The sequence below is a fragment of the Microchirus variegatus genome (assembly GCF_963457635.1).
Source record: "Microchirus variegatus genome assembly, chromosome: 17".
Taxonomy (NCBI): domain Eukaryota; kingdom Metazoa; phylum Chordata; class Actinopteri; order Pleuronectiformes; family Soleidae; genus Microchirus; species Microchirus variegatus.
The window spans coordinates 11162820-11185976 of NC_139818.1; the positions used below are offsets into that span (position 1 = coordinate 11162820).

The 23157-nt window shown below is 42.6% G+C and overlaps 1 protein-coding gene across 3 annotated transcripts in view; it reads left to right on the forward strand.

Moving 5' to 3' along the window:
- adkb (adenosine kinase b) overlaps positions 1-23157 on the forward strand; it is a 131004-nt gene that overhangs the window by 35465 nt on the left and 72382 nt on the right. For all 3 annotated transcript variants that reach the window (XM_083904024.1, XM_083904025.1, XM_083904026.1), the window contains exons 5-6: positions 17158-17330; positions 20564-20672. In XM_083904024.1, the coding sequence (XP_083760150.1) occupies positions 17158-17330; positions 20564-20672 (282 nt within the window). The remainder of the gene's footprint in view (positions 1-17157; positions 17331-20563; positions 20673-23157) is intronic.

Consider the following 23157-nt stretch of genomic DNA (forward strand, 5'->3'; position numbering starts at 1 on the left):
CGCCAATCACAAAGTGCTGGTTTGGCATTTCTGAATTCCTGTGGCTGGCAGCTGTTAGCCATTTCTCTGACAGCCTCTTAAAGGAGCCTGCTGGGGCTTTCCCATCATTAACAATTAGGAAAAAGTCGTCCCCTCATGTACACACACACATACGAAGAGAACCGAAAAATGGTAAACCCTGTACATTGTGATATGAAAGGGTGCTTTGTTTCGCTGATCTTTTGCTTGTTAGCACTGCCTATTTTTAAATGAGGCAGACCGAAAGGTGAGAAATACTAACAACTTGAACAAAACACTGCAAAGTAAGGCCTGGAAATGACTTTTTTATAGGAACTAACATGTTTTTAAAATTGTGTTAATTAAGCCTTCTAGTTTTAGCTGCAGATTCCTCTAATTATAATCAATATTATTTTTATTAAATGTGATTTTTAGTTGTAGATTTTTAGTGATGTTTATTAATCTTCTATTTTACTTCTTCTATGCTACTATTCTTGCATTCACATTCATACAAAGCATCATCCCCAACCTTAATTGCCTTCCTTACACTAATGTTAAACTATAACCACACATTCAGTTTTTCAGAAATGAGGACCAGATTTTGGTGTCCATGAGGCCTACTGACAAGGTTCTGACAAAGTCAGTGTTTATGTCAGAAAAGGTCCTCAAAGTACAAATATAACAGACATTTTGGATGCAGTTTAACAAAATAAGCACATCCCCTATCCTCACTATCTCAATCTCTCTGTCTTTCTACCAGTGATACCTGCAGCCTCCCAGCAGGAGTCTGCTCTTCTTTCTTTCTCTTCAGTCAGGTATATTGCTTATGTGACTGACAGTGGCCACTTTTTCTTTTTTTTCTTTTAAAAATAGGTGTACTGTGCAGTTCTATTATGGAGGCAAATGCATGTATGAGATTGGGACTTGGTATCGGCTAATACTCAATGGCTAAAGCGAAAAGATCGCATCGGGATGGGGGCCTTCAAAGCTGATCGGTAAAGACCTATAAAAAGGAGAACGAGTGTGAAAAAGGACAAGGACATGGGCTACTGTCCCTGGTCTGAAGACATTAATATTTGATTTTTAGGAGTCCATTGTCAGAGTTCACCAGTGTCATTGGTTTGTAAAAAAAAATGTTACCAAGGCATATGTTTAATGGCAGTTGCGACAACAGTACCATTTTCCAACGTTAAAGGTCCCATATTATATCCTATTTCTCCAAGTTAATCTAGTTCCCTGGTGTCCTGAACATATCTGTGACATGCTTTGGTCAAAATACCATAAGAATGGAGCACCACAGCAGTTCAGTAACCCTGCCAAATCAGCCCTGTTCAGAACGCTCTGTTTAGGGAAGGGACAGGAAATGACGTCAGCCACACAGGCTACTGGGAGGGAACAGCAGTTAGCATTTGGAAAAATGATCATTTACAGGCTCTAGCAGGCACATTGCCGTCAAAAATAACTTGTGTCCACTGGACAGATAAATCCTCTGAGGTGGGAAGTTTGTGTAGGACTCTGTGCTGCACTGTGGAGCCAAGAATAGAATTTTTCGCTGACTTCACAGACTTCCATTGTTGAGATGCTGTTGCCCTCGCCAGCACTCTCGCATATTTTACGAAGAAAATGGAGCTCAGCGAGACAACAATTCCCGGAATTTAGCGCATTGTGACGTCCCAAGCAGTGCGGAAGTCAACATCGCGTGTTTTATCTCCTGTACTTAGACTGAGAAGCACCACAGAGAGTGAGTCATATTTTTTTTCACACTTTGGTGACTGGTAGGGCCCCCAGTGTCCCAAATATAAGGATTTAAATGGTTAATAAGTTGATTTTTGCATAATATGGGACCTTTAAAACAAATACTACATTGTATCACTTTAACTTATAAAACACACGCCAGTAAGGGAGGATCATGTCAGAGAGACTGACTTGGACTCATGACAGCAAGCTACAATTCAAAAATCTTTAATTTGTGGATGACACCCAACAACAATTTTTTTCTAGTGGATCCTGCTTGCTCTAGCTTGAATGAAAATGAATACATCGGATAATGATCTGTGTTTTTCTTGAAAAAGTAAAATATTTTTTCTTTGTAGCTGAAGCACAACTTAGTCCTCTGTGTCACCGTGCTCCGTAGATGAGCTACAGTGATGCAAGTTCCTTCAGAGTGTGTGTCCTTGAGCACAACACTAAACCCCTCACTGCTGCCGACGCTTTGTCATGAATGTGAGGGCGAGAGTTTGAGTGAGACGCATCATAAAGTACTTTGAGTTGTCAAATTGACTTGAAAGCCACTATACAAATGCAGCCCACTCGCTGTTACCATGAACTGTGGTTAATGTTCAAGTCAGGGAATAAACACCCAAGCATACAGTCAGTGTGTGTTCATTTGTTGCCAAATAGACAGTATTTTAGATTTTCAGCTGTACGTCTTCGTTAGGAGCCGCTGAGACTGGGATGTGATGAGAGAACACAAAGCACAGAACACTACACGCAACCCAAGAAGTCTATTAATAAGTTCCTGGATATGCACCAAACACTGATTACTTGTTCCCTGGCTCCTTGCCCAAATTTTTTCACCAAATGTTATTGTAATCTGTAACAAGATTTTGAGAAATCCTGCTAACACACACGGAGATAGAAAAACAAACGGCACTGTAAGCAGAGCCTCCTTGTTAGAGGTGATTACATGTTAAACAGAATGTATTTATTGCACATTATTCTGGTGCGTATTATTACTTTTACTAAGGAGGTTATTTGTTTGTTGCCGTCTACGTGTCTGTTCGCAGGATCACCCCAAAAAAAATAATTAACCAATTTCTTGTGGTTGGTGGGAGTCGGTGAGAATATTGTGTATTTAATTGTAATGAAGAAATAAAGCGGAGATCATTATGAGAAACTCAGGCACATGCACTTTCTGTTTTTCTCGTTATTAAATGGAAAACGTGACATCAACTTCCTCTTTGGTGCTTATAATATGCTCACTTAATGCAGCTGGGTTGCATTTCAACCTGAACGAGGTCACAATGTCAGGCATCACCCTGTAACATCATAACATGAAACCGGCATTCTGGTTTAAATAGCACAGGGGGGTTGTGTGTGTGTGCGTGAATATGTGTATGTGTGTGTATTTGATGGGGTGTTTTGTTTCATACACCATTGAGACAATAAAATCTGATCCAGGAAGTCCAGTTGGAGGCACATATTTATGCGTTTCATAGCCAGAAAATTGCAAAAGCAGTTTAACAAACTTGGAAAGTTGTGATAGCAGGAACATGGATTATCGTTCATCACAACAATTGCAAGGTACACGGCAGAAATACAATGTTGGCCACCTGCACATGCCATCTGTACGATTGGCCAACGCGGTGTCTTTCTATATGACGTCAATCGGCATCATTTTGGACTGTATTAGATGGCTGCTTCACAGCAATAACTTATTTTCCCACCGTCAAATGAATGCATGGGATACGATGTTTAATGCTGGGTGAATGTGAACATGGCCTAACACTATTCTAATGCTACTTAAACTGTTAGCCACAGTTATTAGTCTTGTGCCAAGGAGTTTATGATTGGATTATGCAAAATGCACTAAACTGATTTGCACCAAACTTGTCAGAGGGCTGGGGTAACGGGCCAAGAAGGACACATTATATTGTGGTACAGATCTGGTTTAGCAAGTAATGAAGATGGAATGTTTGGACCTTGATGTAAAACAATCGAACAGCTGCTTTTCACTTGAAGAGCTTTGGCCTGTCACCTTTTTCCAAAAATCAGGTGTGAACAAATTAGGGCATTAATATAAGCCGATGTGTTGACGCGTCAACGTCAGTGGCACAAGTCGATAAGTCGTGTGAGGAGTCGACAGGTCACATGTTTTTTCCCCCCCTCTCTATGTGTATACAATGCAATCTCGCTATGATTTCATTGAGAGATTTCATTGAGAGTTGGGTATCCGTGTGTACCCAGTGGTGGAGGCAACGGCGTTGAGTCCATCGGCCCTGGGAGTGGGTACGATGGGGATGCTGAGCTTTGGTGGGGTGTTTTGGACGAGTGTATGTGGGGGGCGGGAGCACACCTCAAGGTGTGGACGTAGCCCAGACTCGAGTCGGGTGGGAGAGATCTTAATAACTTTCTGTTGTGCACTTAAAATTACCTGAAAGTTTGAGGTATTAGCCTATGTTTTGTTTTGTTTGAATGTCTTTGAGAAGGCATGTTGATTCTTTTTCTATGAAAAGTAAAATTAAACTTAATGGACAGGAAATGACATCAGCCACAGAGGCTACTGGGAGCTAACAGCAGTTAGCATTTGGAAGAGTGATCATTTGCAGGCTCTAGCAGGCACATTGCTGTCATATATAACATGTATCCACTGGACAGATGAATCCTCTGAGGCTGGAAGTTTGTGTAGAACTCTGTGCTGCACTGTGGAGACAAGAATAGAACTTTTCGCGGACTTCCGGTTTTCGGATACTGTTGCCCTCGCCAGCACTCTCAAGTGTTTTACGGCAAAGCGGAGCTCCGTGAGACAACAATTCCAAGAATTTAGCGTCTTGTGACGTACCAGTGATCGCAGAAGTCAACATTGCGTGTATTTTCTCCTTAGACCTTAGAGCAATTTCTTGAACTATCACAAAAATGAAGACAGTGATATTCACTGTCTTCATTTTTGTGATAGTTCAAGAAATTGCTCGGAGCACCATCTGCTGGACCATGCAGTACTGACTTCAGACAGTCTTGATGCTCTTTTAGGCTGTACATTTTAAAGTATATTCTACAGTGTGAATTTGTAAACACAGATATCTGAATTTTGGATAAAAAGCATGACCGACGTCTGGAATTGTTTGGCCTTGATGGAAGCACAGCTTGTTTTCCTTCTGTATATTAAGTTTTTCAGCAGAGGTTACAAAGTGAAGTTAAGTTTATTGAACTCAGTATCCTTCTGCACTCATTGTTTTTTTTATTATTATTATTATTCCAAGGGTGTGAGAGAGACACCACACTTCCCCCCTGGCTCTGAGCAGGTCCTCTGTGCTGTGTTTCTGTTCTGCGGTGACCTTGGCTCTACTCTAAAAGACTTCTGTCAGTGCAAACTCGTACAGACACACTGCCCTGTAGTGTTGAAATCTCAGTGAATCTGCTTATGCCAAAGCCAACAGGGCAGACGGTGCAGGTGCTGCACTGAAATTGGTTTGCTTTTTGCTCAAAAAGTAAAGTGTGTTTCACACAGAATGACTCTCTCTAAACAGTCTCTGTTCCCCATGCTGCCCCACTTTGGGGTTTTTGTTCCACTGGAATCAAAAGGTGTGTTTACGCTATGTCAAATGAAAAAAAATAATTTGATTTTGACACTTTAGGGTTACGGAAACTGCTCAGACAGTGATGTGTAGCCATTTCAGTGACTGCTCAGTGAAGGCGGGGAGTTTAGGTGAATCAGTCTTGGCACATGCTCAGTTTTTTAAAGATTATTATGAGACTGTGATTTCAAGGAGAAAATGGACTGGATGAGATTGAATTTTGTGTTTTGGCAGGAGGAAATGCATGTTGGCACACAAGCGATATCTAAATAGAAATCACATTTTTTTTTCGCTCAAGTCAGATTTAACTGGAGTGCATTGTCCTCTTTGCTGGCTAAGAAACTTCACTGTCTAGAAATGTGAAAGTCACAGCCGCAGAGTTTCACTGTATTAACATTGTTGGCACAGTGGGTGTTATATCTGGCAAGGAGAATCCTTTTTGAAGGAATTTGGAAACACTGTGTATGTAAAGAGCAGCTGACATATAGACCTTAGTTTCTCCTGTTGATCTGCAAAGCGTTAAATAGGTCAGTAATATTTCTCTCTTCTTTTTCTGTTGGGTTTGTAAAAACGCATGGGATACAGATCCAAATTATTAGCATGGATGAAATCCAGAGCGTTAATGGTAACCAGGCAGAGTCGAATGACATTGTTTTTGCAGCCGTTCCCCGGGAAAGAGAGGGGAGCTGAAAATTTATATTTGATTTATAGCAGGGTTCTGGATTTATGTTCCAACTCTCAATAGGAAAGTAAGTGATCTTCGCCTGGTTTCTCACAAGAGAGGGCCCCACAGCATCTGGTGCTGGAAACATCACTGCATCAGAAGGAGGTCCTTCTAGTTTTCTCTTTGCGCTGCTTAACCACCAAGAATTTACACCTGTAGGGGATATAGCATTACTATGTTTCTTGGACACGGTTCAAGTCTGAGCCTTGAGAAATTATCAGATGAACGAATAAGCTGGTCTTTGTGGGAAATGTCGAGCAACAGGTTACGAGACACACTTTGTTTTCATTGTGCCGTTACCTGATTACCTCCATTTGCTACCACGCCACTCATGATTGCAAATCTAAAGCTCAGTAGTTATTATTTACCCTGCTTTATAATGCGCTAAATGGTATTTGATAACTTAAGTGTCCGCTTGGTACTGCAGCAGGATGGCATGGATATAAAGGGCTTTGATTTGCACTGCTCAAGTGCTGTTATTTATCGGGCGCTCTTTCTCTAATAGCACATTGACGAGAGCAGAAATATACTGCTCACTGTCACTGTGAGTGTGCTGTCGAATCCTTGAAACATCGTATCTTCACGTTATTATCTGCTTGAAGTGATGATAGGAATACCATTCTTTATGGTTTTGTAATAACTGCCTTATTTTTCATAGGAATGCAGAACATTATTTATCACTGATAGTGTTCATGGGGATTAATGATGCATAACACTGTCAGAGTTGCCTGGCATGCAGCGCCAGCCAAAGAAATCTGGAAGGTTATCAGAGCGATAAATCCTAAGTTTTTTTTTTTTCATCCGGCGTTGTTTGTCACGATGCACTGCAGCAGCCAGCAGTTATGATGGCTCCAGCTTGTTCTCCTCCTCTCCCTGTCTCTGTAAGCCGTTGAAAAGCTAACACAACTTGTTTATACTGTCGGGTGATAAGGTGGAATTTGATCGCACAACCTCAAAGTTCAAAGCAGGCAACTGTTCTTAAATCTCTCTCCTTATTACAGCGACTTTCTCTGCTTCCAGCTGGATGATGGGGTGTACAGATAAAGATCACGCTGCACACTCCGCTCCACCTCTGAGGTTCGTTCTTGGCAATGAGAACGCGAGCACAGTGTGTTCAGTCTTGCATTTTAACTGTTTTGTCAATTGCCGTCATCCAATTCTGTTATGTCTATAAACTGAAAATTAAATTAGGTGTGCAGATGGTTACACAGGTTAAATCTATATCCTCAAGAGCTGCAGCAGTATTTTTTTCCCATCATGGCCATCATTCCCATCTTACGTTCTCTGTTTAATTTATTGAATAAATTTCCCCTTTAACTTGGCGAGCAGTAGGAAGTCATCCATGCATTGTCCATGATCCGGGCAGAGAAGAAGATTCAGTCTATTAGTGCAATGATAGGGTCTTTACTGCAGCAAGCTCGCTGATTGAATGGCATCCCTCTCAAGGTCAGGCCGGAGCTACGAGCTATTTTCTGCTTACCTGTGCAGCGAGGCGGCCACAGAATCTGCACACAAACTGCCTCTGCAACAGTGAGCTCAGTAAGCGGAGACGCTCATCACTGTGATATTTCCAGCTGGTAACATTAAGAGAAAACCTCTTTGCCTGCAGAAAAGGACACAAAGGCATGAGTAATATGATAAGTGGGATCTGGCTACAGTGCGTATAGACATCAGGAATGTTGTTTTTCGATCTGCGCAGAGGATCGAATCATATCCTGCCATTGTGTCCTTGTCAAAGTAAACCAGGGTGTTACATGTGGACCACTTTGCAGCCAACATGCAGACGGGGTCAGAGGTCAAGCTGGGGGAACAGCTGTTTTGTCTGCCTGTGTCTGATGAACGTCAGGCATCTGTTGTTGCTGTCCTGTTTTTCCAGGAAAACATAAACATTTAGCTGTAGGTCCATCATTTACTGAGCCTTCTAATCTGCTTACATTGAGGGACCTACTATAGAAATGTGTCACTGTTCCAACAGTGAATATGGGACATAAGGATTAATAATGTCTGGGATGGATGTTTTTTGATGAATGAGTTTCTAATTGTTGGTAAATTAAATGTCTCAAAATGCAGCCAAGAACATCATTAAAGCTACAGCGCGTAATGTTTTGTGATTCTTGTTGATTTTGTTGATGTTTGTATTTTATATATTCTTTTGTCTTTGTGAACAGAAACGATGCAACATTATTTGTATGCTGCTACCTTCATCTTAAAACAGGCTCTGTCAGGCAATACTATCAGACTTGACTGAGGGATTATTTATATGTGTACAGCTGCAGCGCAGGAATGGGCAGTAACGGGTAGCATTTATCCCATCAATCTGCTGAATTTTGAGCATTAGAATTAACTTCTGAAACCTTTCATAAAACAAATCAGTGATGGCCATTTCAACCAAAAATGCTTTTTCAAATATTTTGGATTATATTCTTTTGTTTTTCAAATAAGCGTTTGTGGTTATTCAAGGGCCTTTCTGCATGGAGGTTGCATGTTCTCCACATGTGTGCATGATACATGCAGATTTGGGGCATTTTTAGGCTAATTGGGCTGTAGATGTGTGAGAGTGGATGGTTGTTTGTCTATGTGTGATGGACTGGCGACCTGTCCGTACCCGGCCTTTCGCCCTGTGTCATCTGGTTTTTGCACCAGCGGCCCACTGCCATGACCCTTAAGTGGAGGATAAAGTGGTAGAAGATGAATGGATGGTTTAACATGTCCCACTATGAAAAAACAAACAACAAACAAGAGCGAGTATAAGTAATGTGTGTAGCGTGTTAAGCTAGGCAGAGCGGCTAAGGAGATGCATTCAAAGACCCTGGTAAATTTCAACACATCTGTGCAGTCCACATTGTATTGAGTTTAGAAGAGCATTTATAGGATGTATTCAAGAAAAGTACATTTCACACAATCCACTACCCGAATGCTTACTGCTGCTGCTGCTGCCATCACCTTGGGGTAATACATGCACCATTAATGAGGTATTTATTGGAGTAGGAAGAATTGTTCTTATCAATGCAATTATTGATACAAACCTTTTTAATTTGTGTAATAATTAAACATTCGTGCCCGGCCTTAAAATTAATCACTTACTGTGCACAGTGCAGGACATACACATTGTAATACAGAGAAGTCATGTAGAGTTCATAAGCTTAACCAGGAACTGTGTGAACTCTCTTGACAATAATATTTGAATCTAACAGACATTTGAGAAAAATTTAAATGTTGCCCTCTACGTTTTTTTTTTTTTTTTTTTTAAAGCCCACTTCCTCCCGTCAGTTAATGTTTTGAAGTAAATTTTCCTCACTGCCACACTGAATTTAGTCTGGCCTGACCATGACTGTCATTTGGCATATTTAAAAAAAAAAAAAAAAAAAAAAATCTCTTTGGTAACACAGATTTGCCGTGTTGTCACCGTATCCAGGAGAAGGGGTGGCGGCTGCCACATCTGAGAGATCAAAGCACCGTGGAAATCCACCACACAGTGTACAAGACAGTTGTGGAAAAGGAGGAGGAGGTGAGGTCAGAACTGATTCACCTGTATAGAGGCCAAGCACAGCTGCACTCCGAGCAGCTGGAGCCCCACAAACCACAGATAGGATTAGAGGCTTTAGCTGCAAAGGTCCCTCATCATCTCTCTGCCTCAACCCTGTATGGCAACAACCCCCGCACAACACAAATACCACTTTATGATCACTTAATAACACACCCACCCTTGCTTCACGCACACACAAACACACACTCAGTAAATCAGCTCCTGTGCTTTTATAGCCACCATTGTCTCTGCAGATAAATAGGACAACTCAGCAGTCTGGGATTCCCAGCCCATGAATCTAGTGTGGAGGCATTTTCTCTGCTCAGTGCCCCCTCCCTCCATCCCTCATAGATAGGTATCACTCCACAACCTGCCATTGTGAAGCTGCTCCATGTTTTCTCTATCCGAGCTCAGCCCCTCATGCCAGGTATACCTGCTGCAACAGGGGAGTTTGGCTTTGACTGACTGAAACTACCTTGTTTATCCTGTAAATAATTCACCCCCTCCTAGGCTACAGAAACAAAATCAAGGTTGTGTGTTTAACAAGGGAAGAGGCCCCTCCCTTTAAATAAAAAAACCCCAGAAAAAAACAGGGAAAAAAACAGGTGTTTCCTTTTTAGATAAACTTGGCGCCTGGAGACGGCGACACATCCCTGATTCTTATGCAGCGCGAAGATGCTGCAGCGATATGTGTGAGGAGGTGCGTCTGTGTGTTTGGTGTGTCGGGATGTGGAGGTGTGTTTTTATTTTGTGTGCTCACTGAACTTGCCCTTTGATAGCGCTCTGAAGAGGGAGCAGAGATACTGTCGGGGACATTCTTGTCGTGTTTAACATCAGAACCTATGGAGCGTGTCAGCGCTTCATCGGATTTGATGCTTATCATCAGGGGCTGTCCCTGGAAGCTGTCGCCGCCCTCTGGACCGTCTGTGACACACGCGTGCGTGGACACATGAGCTACTTTTGTTTGTTTTGTGTGTCTAGCGTCACTCCCCCTGGGTCGTGCATTAGTCACTATAGCAAAGATGGACTGTGGTTTTTTTTTCACTCTCACTTGAAGCATCTTCTGTGTTATCTTTTTTATTTAATTATTATTATTTTGCCAGTCAGGTTTCAGACATGGTTGATACCACACACTATTCTTGCTTATATATATACTTGATTTGCTGTGATATTGTCGTGTCTTCTCACATTACAGTGTATATGAAATAAAACAGTCCACATGTTTTTGCAATTTTCTCACTTTTGAAAAAAGAAAACAGAACATTTGATAAGCGGAGATATTATGAATAGATAGAAGCAGCACAGTTGTGTCGTTGCTGCACTTGTTCCTCACAGCACAGAGGTTCTTGGCTCTTTCTCCTTGGGCATAATGTGTATTTAACACAATATTACAGGCTTCTCCTTTCATAAAAAAAAAATAACAGGATATTTTAATTCAGGGTTAAATCGAACACCAAGGTTTTATAAAATCGTCATCTATCCATGTAGATTATTACATTTGGCAATAACACGGTTAGTATTGGTTCTTCACAGTGAGAAGTTTCTTGCTTTGAATCCCAGTTTGACAACAGCCTTTTGTTTGGAGTTTGCAAGTTCTCCCAGTAGGTTCCTCCCAGGTATTAATTATATCTGGCCTTAGTTTGTCTCTGATTTCCCCCTGCCACTTACCTGCTGTCAGCTGGGAGTGACTCCAGCTACCCTTGTGGCCCTAAAAGGATAAGTGTTATAGATGAGGACAGGAATGTGTGATATTTGCCGATAAAAACAGATATTTTGGAGTTTCCTCCCACATGTCCAAAAACATGCAGAGGTTAATTTGACACGTGCACGTCATACGTGTGAGTTGTTGTTCGTCTCTATATCTTGGCCTTGCGATGGACTGGCGGCCTGTCCAGAGTTTACCCTGCCTTTGACCCTATGACCCAGCAGCCCTGCAACCCTCATGTGAATAAAGTGGTTGATGATAGAAAACACCTATTCATCCATCCAAACACTGTCTGTGTTGACTCATGTGTTGAATTTGATGTGACAGAAGTAGCAGAATACTATAATCTGGCTACATTGGCTGAAGTCACAGCAAATGCATACATGGGATGCACCTGTCGCCCATGTTATCCTGCCATTTTTGAGCCCACAAAACACGCTGGCTTAATTTTCTTTGAAAACTCACTTCTGCATTGGCTCTTATTGGCTACAACTCTGCTATCAGCTGTGAACATGGATTACTTGTTCTGGTGTAGCCTAGTCAGGAGGAAACGAAATGAGACACTGAATAAATACTTTGAGGAAAACCTAAAGCTACATGACAACTTATTAGTAAAGGCAGTGAAACATTAGCTTTGCCACCTTGCTGGTGTGTCAGCGAGGGAAGGGCCACACACTGATTAGAAAATGAAGAGGATCTGGATATTTGATGCTGATATTGGGCCAGATTCCCGTTGGGTGTCATGCATGCCTCTCCTTTGAGTGTTGATTGCAGAGAGGAGAATGTGGTTGACTGATCTGAAAGGAAATTACTGGAGAGAGAGCTTATCCTTGCCTTTGACTGATAATCAGCTCATTATCGTGTTGATCATTTACAGCTCTCCCTCTCGCCTTCTCTATTCTTTCAGCTGTGTCACTGAAGCAGAGCACAGAGACTTTTAATGGCTTGGCAGAGAGCCTGCTGTGGTGAGGCAGAGTTAAAACAACCATGCTAACTCTGGCTAGTCTCCACTTAAACACAGTACAGTTTTTCCCTCCTAGAGAAGAGAAAAAATTAAAGACAAACAACAGCAGTGACAACAACATATGCAACCCTGACATGGGCACTGCCCTAGCACCCCAACACGGCTAACTGTGCATGAAATTGAACTGATTGCAGTTATTGACCAGACGGCTGCAGCCCCGGAGAGGACAGGGAGGTGGGTGAATCGTGGAGGGTGGTGGTGGTGATGGTAGAGCGTTACCTGATTGAGTGAAAAATCCTCAGCCGGTTGCTTTGATGCCTGACACTTTACAGGAAAGAGTGATTTAATGGAAGCTGCCAGACCTCATCAATGTCAGCACTTGTGGCTTAGGCCCTCCGCTCCACTGTGTTTTATATAAAAGCTCTCGCAATGACAGGTCCTGATGGACAGATGTTTGCTAGTTGTTTTAACTGCACAGTAAAAAAAAACACAGAAACACTGATCTGAGCCTCCACCTTTAGCTGTTCAAAGGGCTGCAGAGTGAGCGGAGGACACCCCTGCATTCAGCACCCTCTGCTTTTTTAGACCTCTATAAATAGCCCTATTGAATTTTCGCTGGGGCTGATAAGCCTATAATTAATGTGACCATCATTAAGGGTGGACATGTTCTTTTCAAAAGAACCCCACTGGTGTGGTGAAGCGAGGAGAGTACAGACTTCTCCTCTGCCCTTGTTTTAAGGATGAACTTAGCTGTGTGAGGTGACGACCAACCGGCGATGTGCAGCGGAACGCCACTTTGTTGTCATGCTGCTCTCAGCGTCATCTGTCAACTCCCTGCAAAGGCCCACTGTGAGGCGTCTTCAGTAGGTCTGAATTGCATTGGAATTGCATCATTAATAGAGCCGAAATGATTCCCAGCGACTGCGGGAGAGTACGTTGACCCCGCAGGGGGACTAGACACGAGACAATGTTTTTACAGTGGGAATATTTAACTAGAGCTCCTATTACCACTTCATCAGTATACAGAACAGTAAGTGAGTGAGGGGACAGAAAGGAGGAGAGCAAAACAAAAACTGGGAAGAGGAAATGTGTTCGCCTATAGTGCAAATGACAGTCTGAGCACTAAAGTCCCAAACATTTAGCCGCCTCATCTCATCTGGGCTGTGTAATTGCCCTCCTGGAAGCTGCCACGCAAAGCGGCTGCCTCTATAGTGAAGAACAGCAGCTGCTGGATGTTGAGGACCAGGCCCAGGTCAGATCTAACAAGTGGGTCTCCTTGCTACTTTGAGATGTCATAATTAATAGCTATCTGAAGTCCTGTGTTCTGTTTTAGACATGTGGCTTGGTAGAAAAGCTTATTTTTGCCCCTGTGAAATATGTTTCAGGGGAATTTTCAATCATTTTTAGGGCAATTCAAATCAAATGTAATATTGGGAAATACCTTGTTTCTTCTATCAGGGTGCTGCCAGAGTACTCTTAATCTAATTCAAGTCTTTTTTTAATACTACTCCAAAATTCAATTTAATGCCAACTGCACTGCTATAACAGTTTAAAGGACGGGGGAGATATATTCAAATGTGTCTCAATCTGTCCGTCTTCCAACCTTAGGAACACATTGGCAGAGACTCTTTCAGTAACTACCATCTGTTTCATCTGTTTTGTTTCATTTTAAGTCAAGGTATTTTAAAGACAAACCACTCTGCCCATGCATGGCAAACAACACCATGGACACACGTAGGAGGAAGGGGCAGGGCTTTTATAGCTGGTCATTTTCCACTTCCACTTTGCAAAAGTTAACTATCTATTTTATGGGGGCATTAAAAGCCCCTGTCATGTGAATTTCAAGGGCAATTTCCGATATTTCAAGGGGTATTTGTCCAGAGTCCCTGACAATTTCTGACCCTGGTGTGTTTTTGTTTTTGGTTAATGAAAGCCAATCAGAAACTGATGCTGGGCTCCATTTAACATAATGTGTGTACTTATCATCACTTTGCCTCGAGCAGGAATGCTTCCCCCCTGTTTTCCAGGCATGTTTTCCTCACTTGTTTGTATTTGGTTTCCCCTCAGTATCTAAATGTACCCGGAGATATGTCGCTGTTGTGCATCATGGGAGCTTATTAATCTATGGGGACCGCCGTTCTCCCAAGTTAAGTAAACATACACGAGCTGCTGCGCGAGATACAAGCTCACAGCACCTTCAGAAAAATGTTTCCTCGGCTTCCCACTTTTTTCTCAGCTTCCTCTCCCCATCTCTCTCTCTCTAACATGTCACCTGGGGGCAAATTTCACTCTGTCTCATCTGCTGCTTAATTTCACTGAAGCAGCCCTCCCTAATGAAGCGCCTTGATGTACATTTGCCAATTTCTGCCTCTGCCACTGCGGTATAATTGGGATGTGACTAAGCATGAATACTCAGCACAGGGTTGGTTGACCTCTCTGTGACCCCACGAATCGCGCTTTTTGTCATAATGGAGGTATTATCTCACATAATCTGGGAATGGAGAGGGATTGTCTGCAGGGTGCCAGGGATGGAAATGAATTGATATAAGTCCTCGTGTCTGTGCACCACAGAGGAGAAGAAAAGGAATATTCTGCAAGATACATTTTTTTTTTTACATGCAAGTAATGAAGACATTTTCTTTTTATCTATTGCCCTTGTGTTTGTTGGAGTAGGAGAGTAGCTTCTGGCAAAAGCAGAGGTGGATTTCTTTTGAGGGGTGGGAGTTTTGATGCTGTGGCACTAGAGAGGATTTCTGTGCACGTCAGCCTTTTTTTTTTTTTTTTTTGCCAATGTGGGTGCACTGTGTATACTCTCATGCACCAGTTTGTGTGTATGTGTCTGTTAATGACCCTGTAAAATGACAAGCTGAGCTGGCAGTGAGAGTACAGTCGACGGTCACAGGAGGGGGAGTGCTGGAGAGTTCAGATTGTGGTGGTGGTGGTGGGGGGAAGCAGTGGTGTGATTCACCACGCTGTCATCAGTGGGGACAGGGGCCCCTGAGTGGCCCTCTCCATTCCCACCTGAGAGGCCTGCAAATGGAGGGTCCGCACTATCATTATTTACAGCCTGCAGCTCCTAACCTTGGATTCGGAGCTCATCACCGCGAAGGGAAAATCAGATTGAACTTGACATGTACCCGAGCCAGTGACCTTGATAAGTGTTAGGTGCCTGCAGCAAGAGGTTAGGGAAGAAGAGCTCTCTCTTCTGTCAGCTTTCACTGTGGATTTGCGCGTGTGCATGTGTGTGTGTTTTTCAGTCAGGTGAGGAAGCGGGAGGGGGAGGGGGTGTGGCTGAATGACTGAACCGTGACTCGAGATGACACGTTGTGAGCTTGCTCATGGACCCAGATAGAAGGGGCATATGTGGCATTATTACTGTTCCTTTGACTTGTGCTGGACAGGGCAATATATTGATGTTATGTCAATATCGTGACATGGCAGAAGATATGTTCTTAGATTTCTATTTTAATATCGTCATATTATACATATAATGCCCTCTTTTAAAGACTGTTGCAGTCTCCACTGAGTGGCATTTATTCAATTGTTATGATATTAATTCAATTGGTTTGTATTTGTGTTACCACATTTAAAGGTACTTTTATTGTTCCAAAAAAGAAAGAAATCCACCAGAAAAACATAGATGTATATACAGTATTGACAATACATTCTCACTGTCCCATGAGAAGCAAACACCTCACATGAGAGAAACACCCTGTGTCCAGCTTTATCTTGAGAATATATCAAGATATACTGGGAGAAACATTTTGAGATATTATTTATAAGTCATATCTCCCTGACCAACTATCAAGCAAACATTTGTAGAAACATGAGGATTTGCAGTTCCCTCTCTCTGTAAATTGAATACTTTTGGTTTATCGATCACACAAAACATGTTTGAAGCTACTACAAGATGCACAATTTTAATCGAAAAGCTGCATACACATGAATATTGAAAATAATCCTTTTTAAAAAATATATTTTTATTATTTTTATTTCTTGTGGTGTTGTTATTTTACCAGGTAAAGGCCACAAAACCACCTCCAGATCAGCTGTGTTCGTAAATTGGCAGCCTTGGTCTAAAAAAAATGCACCTGAGCCGAGTGTGAATTAATGAATCTGTTCCTGGATAATTTAATATTTTTTTCCCATCAAAACTAGTTACCTGGAGACCAGAGTGGGAAAAGATATCAGAGAGAGCATCTCAGGACGGGTGATGAAAATGCATTTTTTTTTTTCCCTCTTCTTCCCCTACTGAGATGCTATTTGGTCGTGTGAAATGATTAATTTCACACGTATACAGGTCATCCCTGAAAGCAGCAACATCTCATTCACAAGAGGCCCCCGTCAGCAACAAAACAGGAGGCTGCAATAAAATGAGCAAACAACAGCAGGTACTGTGCGTCAATAAATCTTTGGAGGTTAAACATGAGCACTGTAGAATTTGAGCAGCAACCACCCCCCTCCTCCCCATCGCTCTCTCTCTCTTTCACTCTCATCAGGTAAAAGTCACTGAGTACATCACGACTGTTGAGACCAAACAAAAAATAAAAAAGGGCTGACGAGCAGTATGGGGAGTGTCCTGCGGTAGCAGGTACACACTCTGTCTCACACGCACGCACACACAGAATGAGAGAGTGTCTGTGTTTGCATAAGTAGGATGGAGCCTTGAATTATTGGGTTTGTGTAAATAAGGAGATGAGACTGTTTTTAGCACACAGTGAGGAAGGAGTGCATGGATGAAAATAGTGCCTCTTTGTAGAGCGGAATTGGTCTCGGGGTTGTTTACGACAGCTCGCAGCCCTCGTATATCACAAGCAGTATGTTTGCTGTGAAGCTACAGTTTGTGTACCATCTGCCGTGGCTGAACTTGACCCTTTAAACAGACTTATATTTTGTCAACTGAGCTCACTGTTTCTACTGTTTTTCTTTGTTTTGTCTCTCTTTTAGTGGATGATCCAGAAACCCCACAAGGTCGCCACCTTCTTCGGGTGCATCGGTACAGACCGTTTTGGCGAGATCCTGAAGAAGAAGGCTGAAGAGGCCCATGTCGACGCCCATTACTATGAGCAAAACGAGGAGCCGACTGGGACATGTGCAGCATGTATCACTGGTGACAATAGGTAAGCCACCTTTTATCCACCCCTGACCAAGAAATAACCCTTTGAAACAGACACTTTGGTTCATTTGTACATCCTCAGGCAGACAGTGAAACTCCTCAGGGCTGGAAGTCATAACAGGGAATCATAGCTGCACAGCTCACACATCAAAAAGAAAAAGCACAGCTCGAGTGTGTTTTTCCAGGCCCCCACTCAGTCTCTGCCGCCCCAGTGGGTTGTCATCCATCTATAGGTTGACAGTAGCAATGTGTTAGAGATGGCTGGGCTATCCCAGCTCTTACTTGTCAGCCTCTTCAGCTGTAAAAGGGGCTTTAGTGTCTCTGACGACTCTCACGCCCGCGTCATCATCAAGGCGTCAGCCAAGAGACAGCAGAGGTCAAAGTCTACACACACACATGCACACAAATATCACTAACAGTGAGGGCTCCAGTTCATGATAGAGCAGGTGTGGATCAATAACCCTCCTTCTCTAAACACTCCCCCTCCTCTGCAGCCCTTCATCCGTTGCTGCTGCAGTTGTCAGTCAGTCAACGGCTGGACCCTGACTGCCCCGGGAGCTGGCCCCACTCAATGGTCTTAGTGGGCTTGTTTGATATGGGCTCTGACACCTGAAAAGGTCAGGTGCCGTGCTCAGGGAGACGAGCTCTGTAATATTTCTTACAGGTGTTTAACAGACAGCTCAGGAGGCCAGTGGAAAGGTCGCCACCGGGGCCAGATTGGAAGGGTGATGGCTGTGAAGGATTAGGAGTCACTATGTCACAGCTCCTGGGCTTTGATTAGTGCACAGCTTTAAAGAAAGAAAAAACAAAAACACTTCCTCCTCCACTTAAGTTTTTATCTCACCTTTGTTTCCATAATAAATAATAAATGTAGAATACACAGACTTGTGTGATAATTAAAAAATTGTCACACTATTATCAATTTTTTTTTTATCCATTGTTTCCTGGCTCAAAACAAAAATCACACTTTCCCCCATATCGTTCATCCCTACTTGACAAAATACAGAAATAAATTACTTCTTATTAAAAATAAATCACACATAAATTACAGTAAACAATAACAAATAAGGAAGTGTAAATGTACACACACACACATAGGTTTCTTCAGCTACTCTTTCTCTTCATTTGGAGAAAGTGTTATCTCTCACCTTAATCACGACCAGTTAATGCTTAAATCTCAGCCCTGAACTTAACCAGTTCTTCAGAAATTAGGTTCTGCCTCATTAGGAGCAGGATTTCTCTCCATGAGGACGACTGGTCCTGACGAGGTCAGTGTTTATCAGAAAAAGTCCATACATTCATACATAGATATACACAGCAGCCCAACATGATTCATTTTGCACCAGCATTTCATAAGACTAATATTCCTTGACTAAAATACTATAAATTATGACTAATTAATTATCGTCTAAACTGTTCTAACATTAAGCTATGTTCTAGGTTATATTATCAGTGTGTAATAAACACACATTTTTTAAATTCCCGCCTATTGAATCTGTTTGGTAACAGTAGACCTTCCATATCAGGAAATGCTTCAGTCACTTAGTTTTATACAGTCAGAGAGTTAGATGTAGTCTAATATTTACCCCTTATATCCACCTTAGTATAAGTTTGCAGATACACTGACTAAAAATTTAATATATTGAAGAACAAAGTATTTTTGACTGTAGTTTCAGCAAGTAGATTTTTATAATGTTTTTTTTTCCTGATAATAGTGTAGAATAGTCTTAAAATTGACATTATTTATTCAGTGTAACAAACACTTGGGACTGATAAATATTTTTACTCTAAAGGATAGGCTGTTGACTTAGTCCAGGAAGTGATGCAAATAAGAAGTGTCTTAAACTGTATTCTCTTGAATGACCATCCGGGGGAGACTCCAATCGCGTCTGGATAAGACGAGGTGTAAATGAGCCTTATTATCACTTAATTTATAACCGCAGTAAACATTTATGGACTTTATGGTCTCAATCACGAGTTTCAAGACAGTCAAATAGCTGACAGCTAGTACAATCCAATAGGTCATAGTGTCAGGCCCACCCTTGCTGTGTGTGTGATGTGTATATATGTAACTCTCATAACCCTAATAACAAAAATAATAACAACAATAATACATCACCATCAAAATACTTAACCCCCAAGCTAGAGGACGACTGCTGTAACAACCAATGATACACAAAATTGCTTAACTTTAACATTTATTGAGCATTTACTTATTGTGTAGTACTCTCGAATATGCAATTACTACTTTAATACTTTATACAATTAAGGAAACTTAGCAGCAAGTTTTTTTTCAAGTTCCCGAGAGCAAAAATGTTCCATATGTTGAAATCGGTTAATTAAAAAAAAAATCTTCCCAATTAATCAACCCAACTGTTTAATTGGTCGCTCTCCAATTGAGGCTAATAGAACGGGGTTGTCATCAAGGTTGTAACTGAACACCTTGAATATATTATATTGTTAAATTTAGCCATGACTCGAGAGTTCCCTTCCTTCCCTCATCACTTTCTCAAGATTGACAGACATTTTGTCTGTTATGCCTTTAACCTTTGAGTCCATTACTGCCGCTCACAACCCAATTGTGCTGCCACGTCTATCGTCCTTGCACTCTGATCAACTTAGTCGTCTGTTCTTTGATGCTAACCTTGGCGAGCAGCTTTTTCCCGACGTGTGTAAGCGGATCTCTTCCTGTGGCAGCAGCAGCACCCTCCTGTCATATGGTCGCCCCTAAGTAGCGATGATGGTTGCACTCATTTTGATGGCCGTTCATAAAGAGACAGCACACCAGGACTGGCTAATGAGCAGTGTTAAGATAATGCCACCTGTTTCACATTCCTGCTCCCGCCATTCACCACTCCACTCAAGTGTTCATGCAGTGATGCATTTCTGCAGGGTTTTTCTTTTTACCCACGTTTTGTGAACAAAAGATGATTTTTCCAGATGATGTAAGATATAATAATACAAGTAAATTGTATCTTTGCTGGTTTTTCCATTTAATTTTAATCTCTCCTTTTTTTTTTAGATCAGCAAGTGTTTGAAAGGAAAGAAAAGTAAACACAGCCAGATGACTTTATTTCACCTTGGTTCAGACATTCTAAGAAACAATTATCTTCTTATCATATCTCCAAAGAACAAAGGAAAATCTGGAGCCTGGGTGTTTTTAGGGATTTTTTATGTGAGACAAAATTAAGATGGATGATAAGTGAGGCAGAAGATTTATGGGGTCTGTCTCGGCAGGTCCCTTGTTGCTAACCTGGCAGCGGCAAACTGCTACAAAAAGGAAAAACACCTGGACTTGGACGGCAACTGGGAGCTGGTGAAGAAAGCCAAGGTCTATTATATTGCAGTAAGTGAGACTCTCTACATTCAAAATGATTGTTCCCTAACTCTATTGCCAGAAGAGGACAAAATGTTAAGAGGCTTTATTCAGGAAATGCCTCGGCGCGCCTTCTGCATTGTCAATACATCCATTCATCCCTTTGTCAGGTAAAATGAGCTATGTTACCTATTGAGACAATACAGCTCCATTCTCCCTATTTTCCCCTCGTCTTTGTGTGCGGAGCTGCAGCACAGTGTGAAATTGTTCTACATGTAATGCATTCATTCATTTCTTTTAATGTGAAGACGAGCCAACAGGTGCTGTGAAAGTGTGAAAATTGATTATGCAACTTCATTTGACTTTACCCCTCCTCCCCTCTCACACAGTCCTCCCCTTACAGACAAAACACACACACGCAGATTGAGGAGGACAGATGTGCGTTTAGTCGTTCACATACACTCTCAAAGCTGCACCGCTGAGGTAACGTCTTCACTTACAGCTTCTGGAGTAGGATGGCCTGCCATGCTCATGTTTCACTGTTTGGGATTACATTTAATTCCAGCAGATCCACAGTGTCTCTGATGTCAAGTCAAAATGATAGCCTTGAAATTGCACTGCATTCCACGTCTTTAAGCAGGTCATTATCGGCATAAATCAGTCTTACGGCCTAGCCATCAACATACTCCTTGGCATATTGTCCTAAGTGAGATTCACAATGGTTCCCCTGTTGCCCACAATCCCTTTAAAGTGTACTGTAGTGCAATAATGATAGAGGCTTCATAATTAGCCGCCCAGTTGAAGAAACAAACACCTAAAAGAAAGCTGTCAGTGCTGGTGCCAGAAAGCAGTCCATCCTCTAGAGTTTGTGTGGTCTCATTTTTAGCCTCTGCTTCACATTAGCAAACACTGCACATCCTCTGCAAATTGGCAGTTGGGCTTTGCCCACATCCGACAGTCTTGTGTGCAGGGAAAAGCTTCCGTGGGATTTGAGATGGGATAGAAGGGCCACAAATGGGTGTTTGTCAGTGCTTGGAATCTCAAACACGGTGTTCAGCGTCCCTCCTGGGCCTCTTTGTCAAAACAGGGGGATCATTCGCTTTATTAGAGTCCCATTCGCGCTTCTAAAGTACTTAGCCAGATACACTGCCACAGCTATTCCCACTTAATACTGTGCGGCGTGTCTAGACCGGTGTTCACCAAGGCCTCCTCTCTCCATTAACCTTGTCGAGAGCACTCAGATGTATTTACCCAATTTACAGCCAGATTGTACATTCCCCCCCCCCCTCTCCCTCTCACTCACACTCTCTCTTATTCTCACTCTTCCAACTTCGCCCGTGTATTAACGTGCATTGTTGATTTTCATTAAATCACTGCCGCACCTTGTGCTCGCTCTCTCGTGCACGCTAATCTGTAAATTTAATTACCAAAAAGCACAAACGCGCTCGTGTTCGTATGTTACTCGGCTCGCACGCGTGCGCCCGTGTTTGTTGCAGCATGTGTGTTAAAGAGGTGATTGATGATTCCTGGCAGAGGCTCTCAAGGTGCCTGCTACAATGTGGTGTGATTGGATGAAAACAGAATTATTAGAGGGCTCTCGCAGTCAGCCTGGCTCATGCTGCAGCAGCAGCAGCAGTGGCAGTGGCAGCAGCTGCAGCAGCAGCAGGGCCAGTGGCAGACGCAGAGCACGCAGGCAGCACTGCCATTCCTCACAAAGAGAGAGAGAGAGAGAGAATGTTGAACTCCTGCCAAATGTTTGGTGGCAGGCTGTTGCTAGGAAATCTGGGTCCTTAGGCAAATCATTGCACAAAGACCAATAACAAAGGCGTGAGGGGGAAGAAGGAATGGCTAAACGCATTTCAGGCAGACGATATCTCTCTCTCCTTTTTCTGTTGTTGCTGTTCCTGACTGCCATCGCTGCTGCAGTGATGTTTACAGTTACTTCTTTCCCCAAGGATTGTGAGGGTGATGTATTGTGTGAAAGGGAGATGAGTGACTCTAATTGGTGGGGGTGATGTGTGCGTGCTGGCCCAGTTAGCCTCCTCTTCTCTCCCCCCCCCCCCCCCCCCGCCTCCGCTCCCACTTTCCTTCCATCCCCATCCCCCCTTGGTCCTCTATGGACACCCTCCTCCTCCTCCTCTCTGCTCTCCTTTTTTTCTGTCTCCTTTTGCCTCCCCCCATTTTCTCCACTCTGATACACACGTACACTCGCTGCTAAACACACTCGCACACCGTGCGCACATACACACACACACTCTCTGCAGCATACCACTGGCTTGTTTTTCCTTAACACTGAGCGCTTTGCCCTGTAATTTGATCTCCACTGCTTGATGCATCCTCCACGATGCCACTATGAATTAACCTATGGCTCCACAGCTCCTGCTTAGTCCCTGCTAATAAAATGTCCTGTCCTAACTCGTGATATTTACATTCAGGGAAAATAAAACACGAGCACTCTGTGCAGCTCCCAGCCAGTTACAAAACCAAAGAAAAGGAAGGGAGACGAACAAGACAA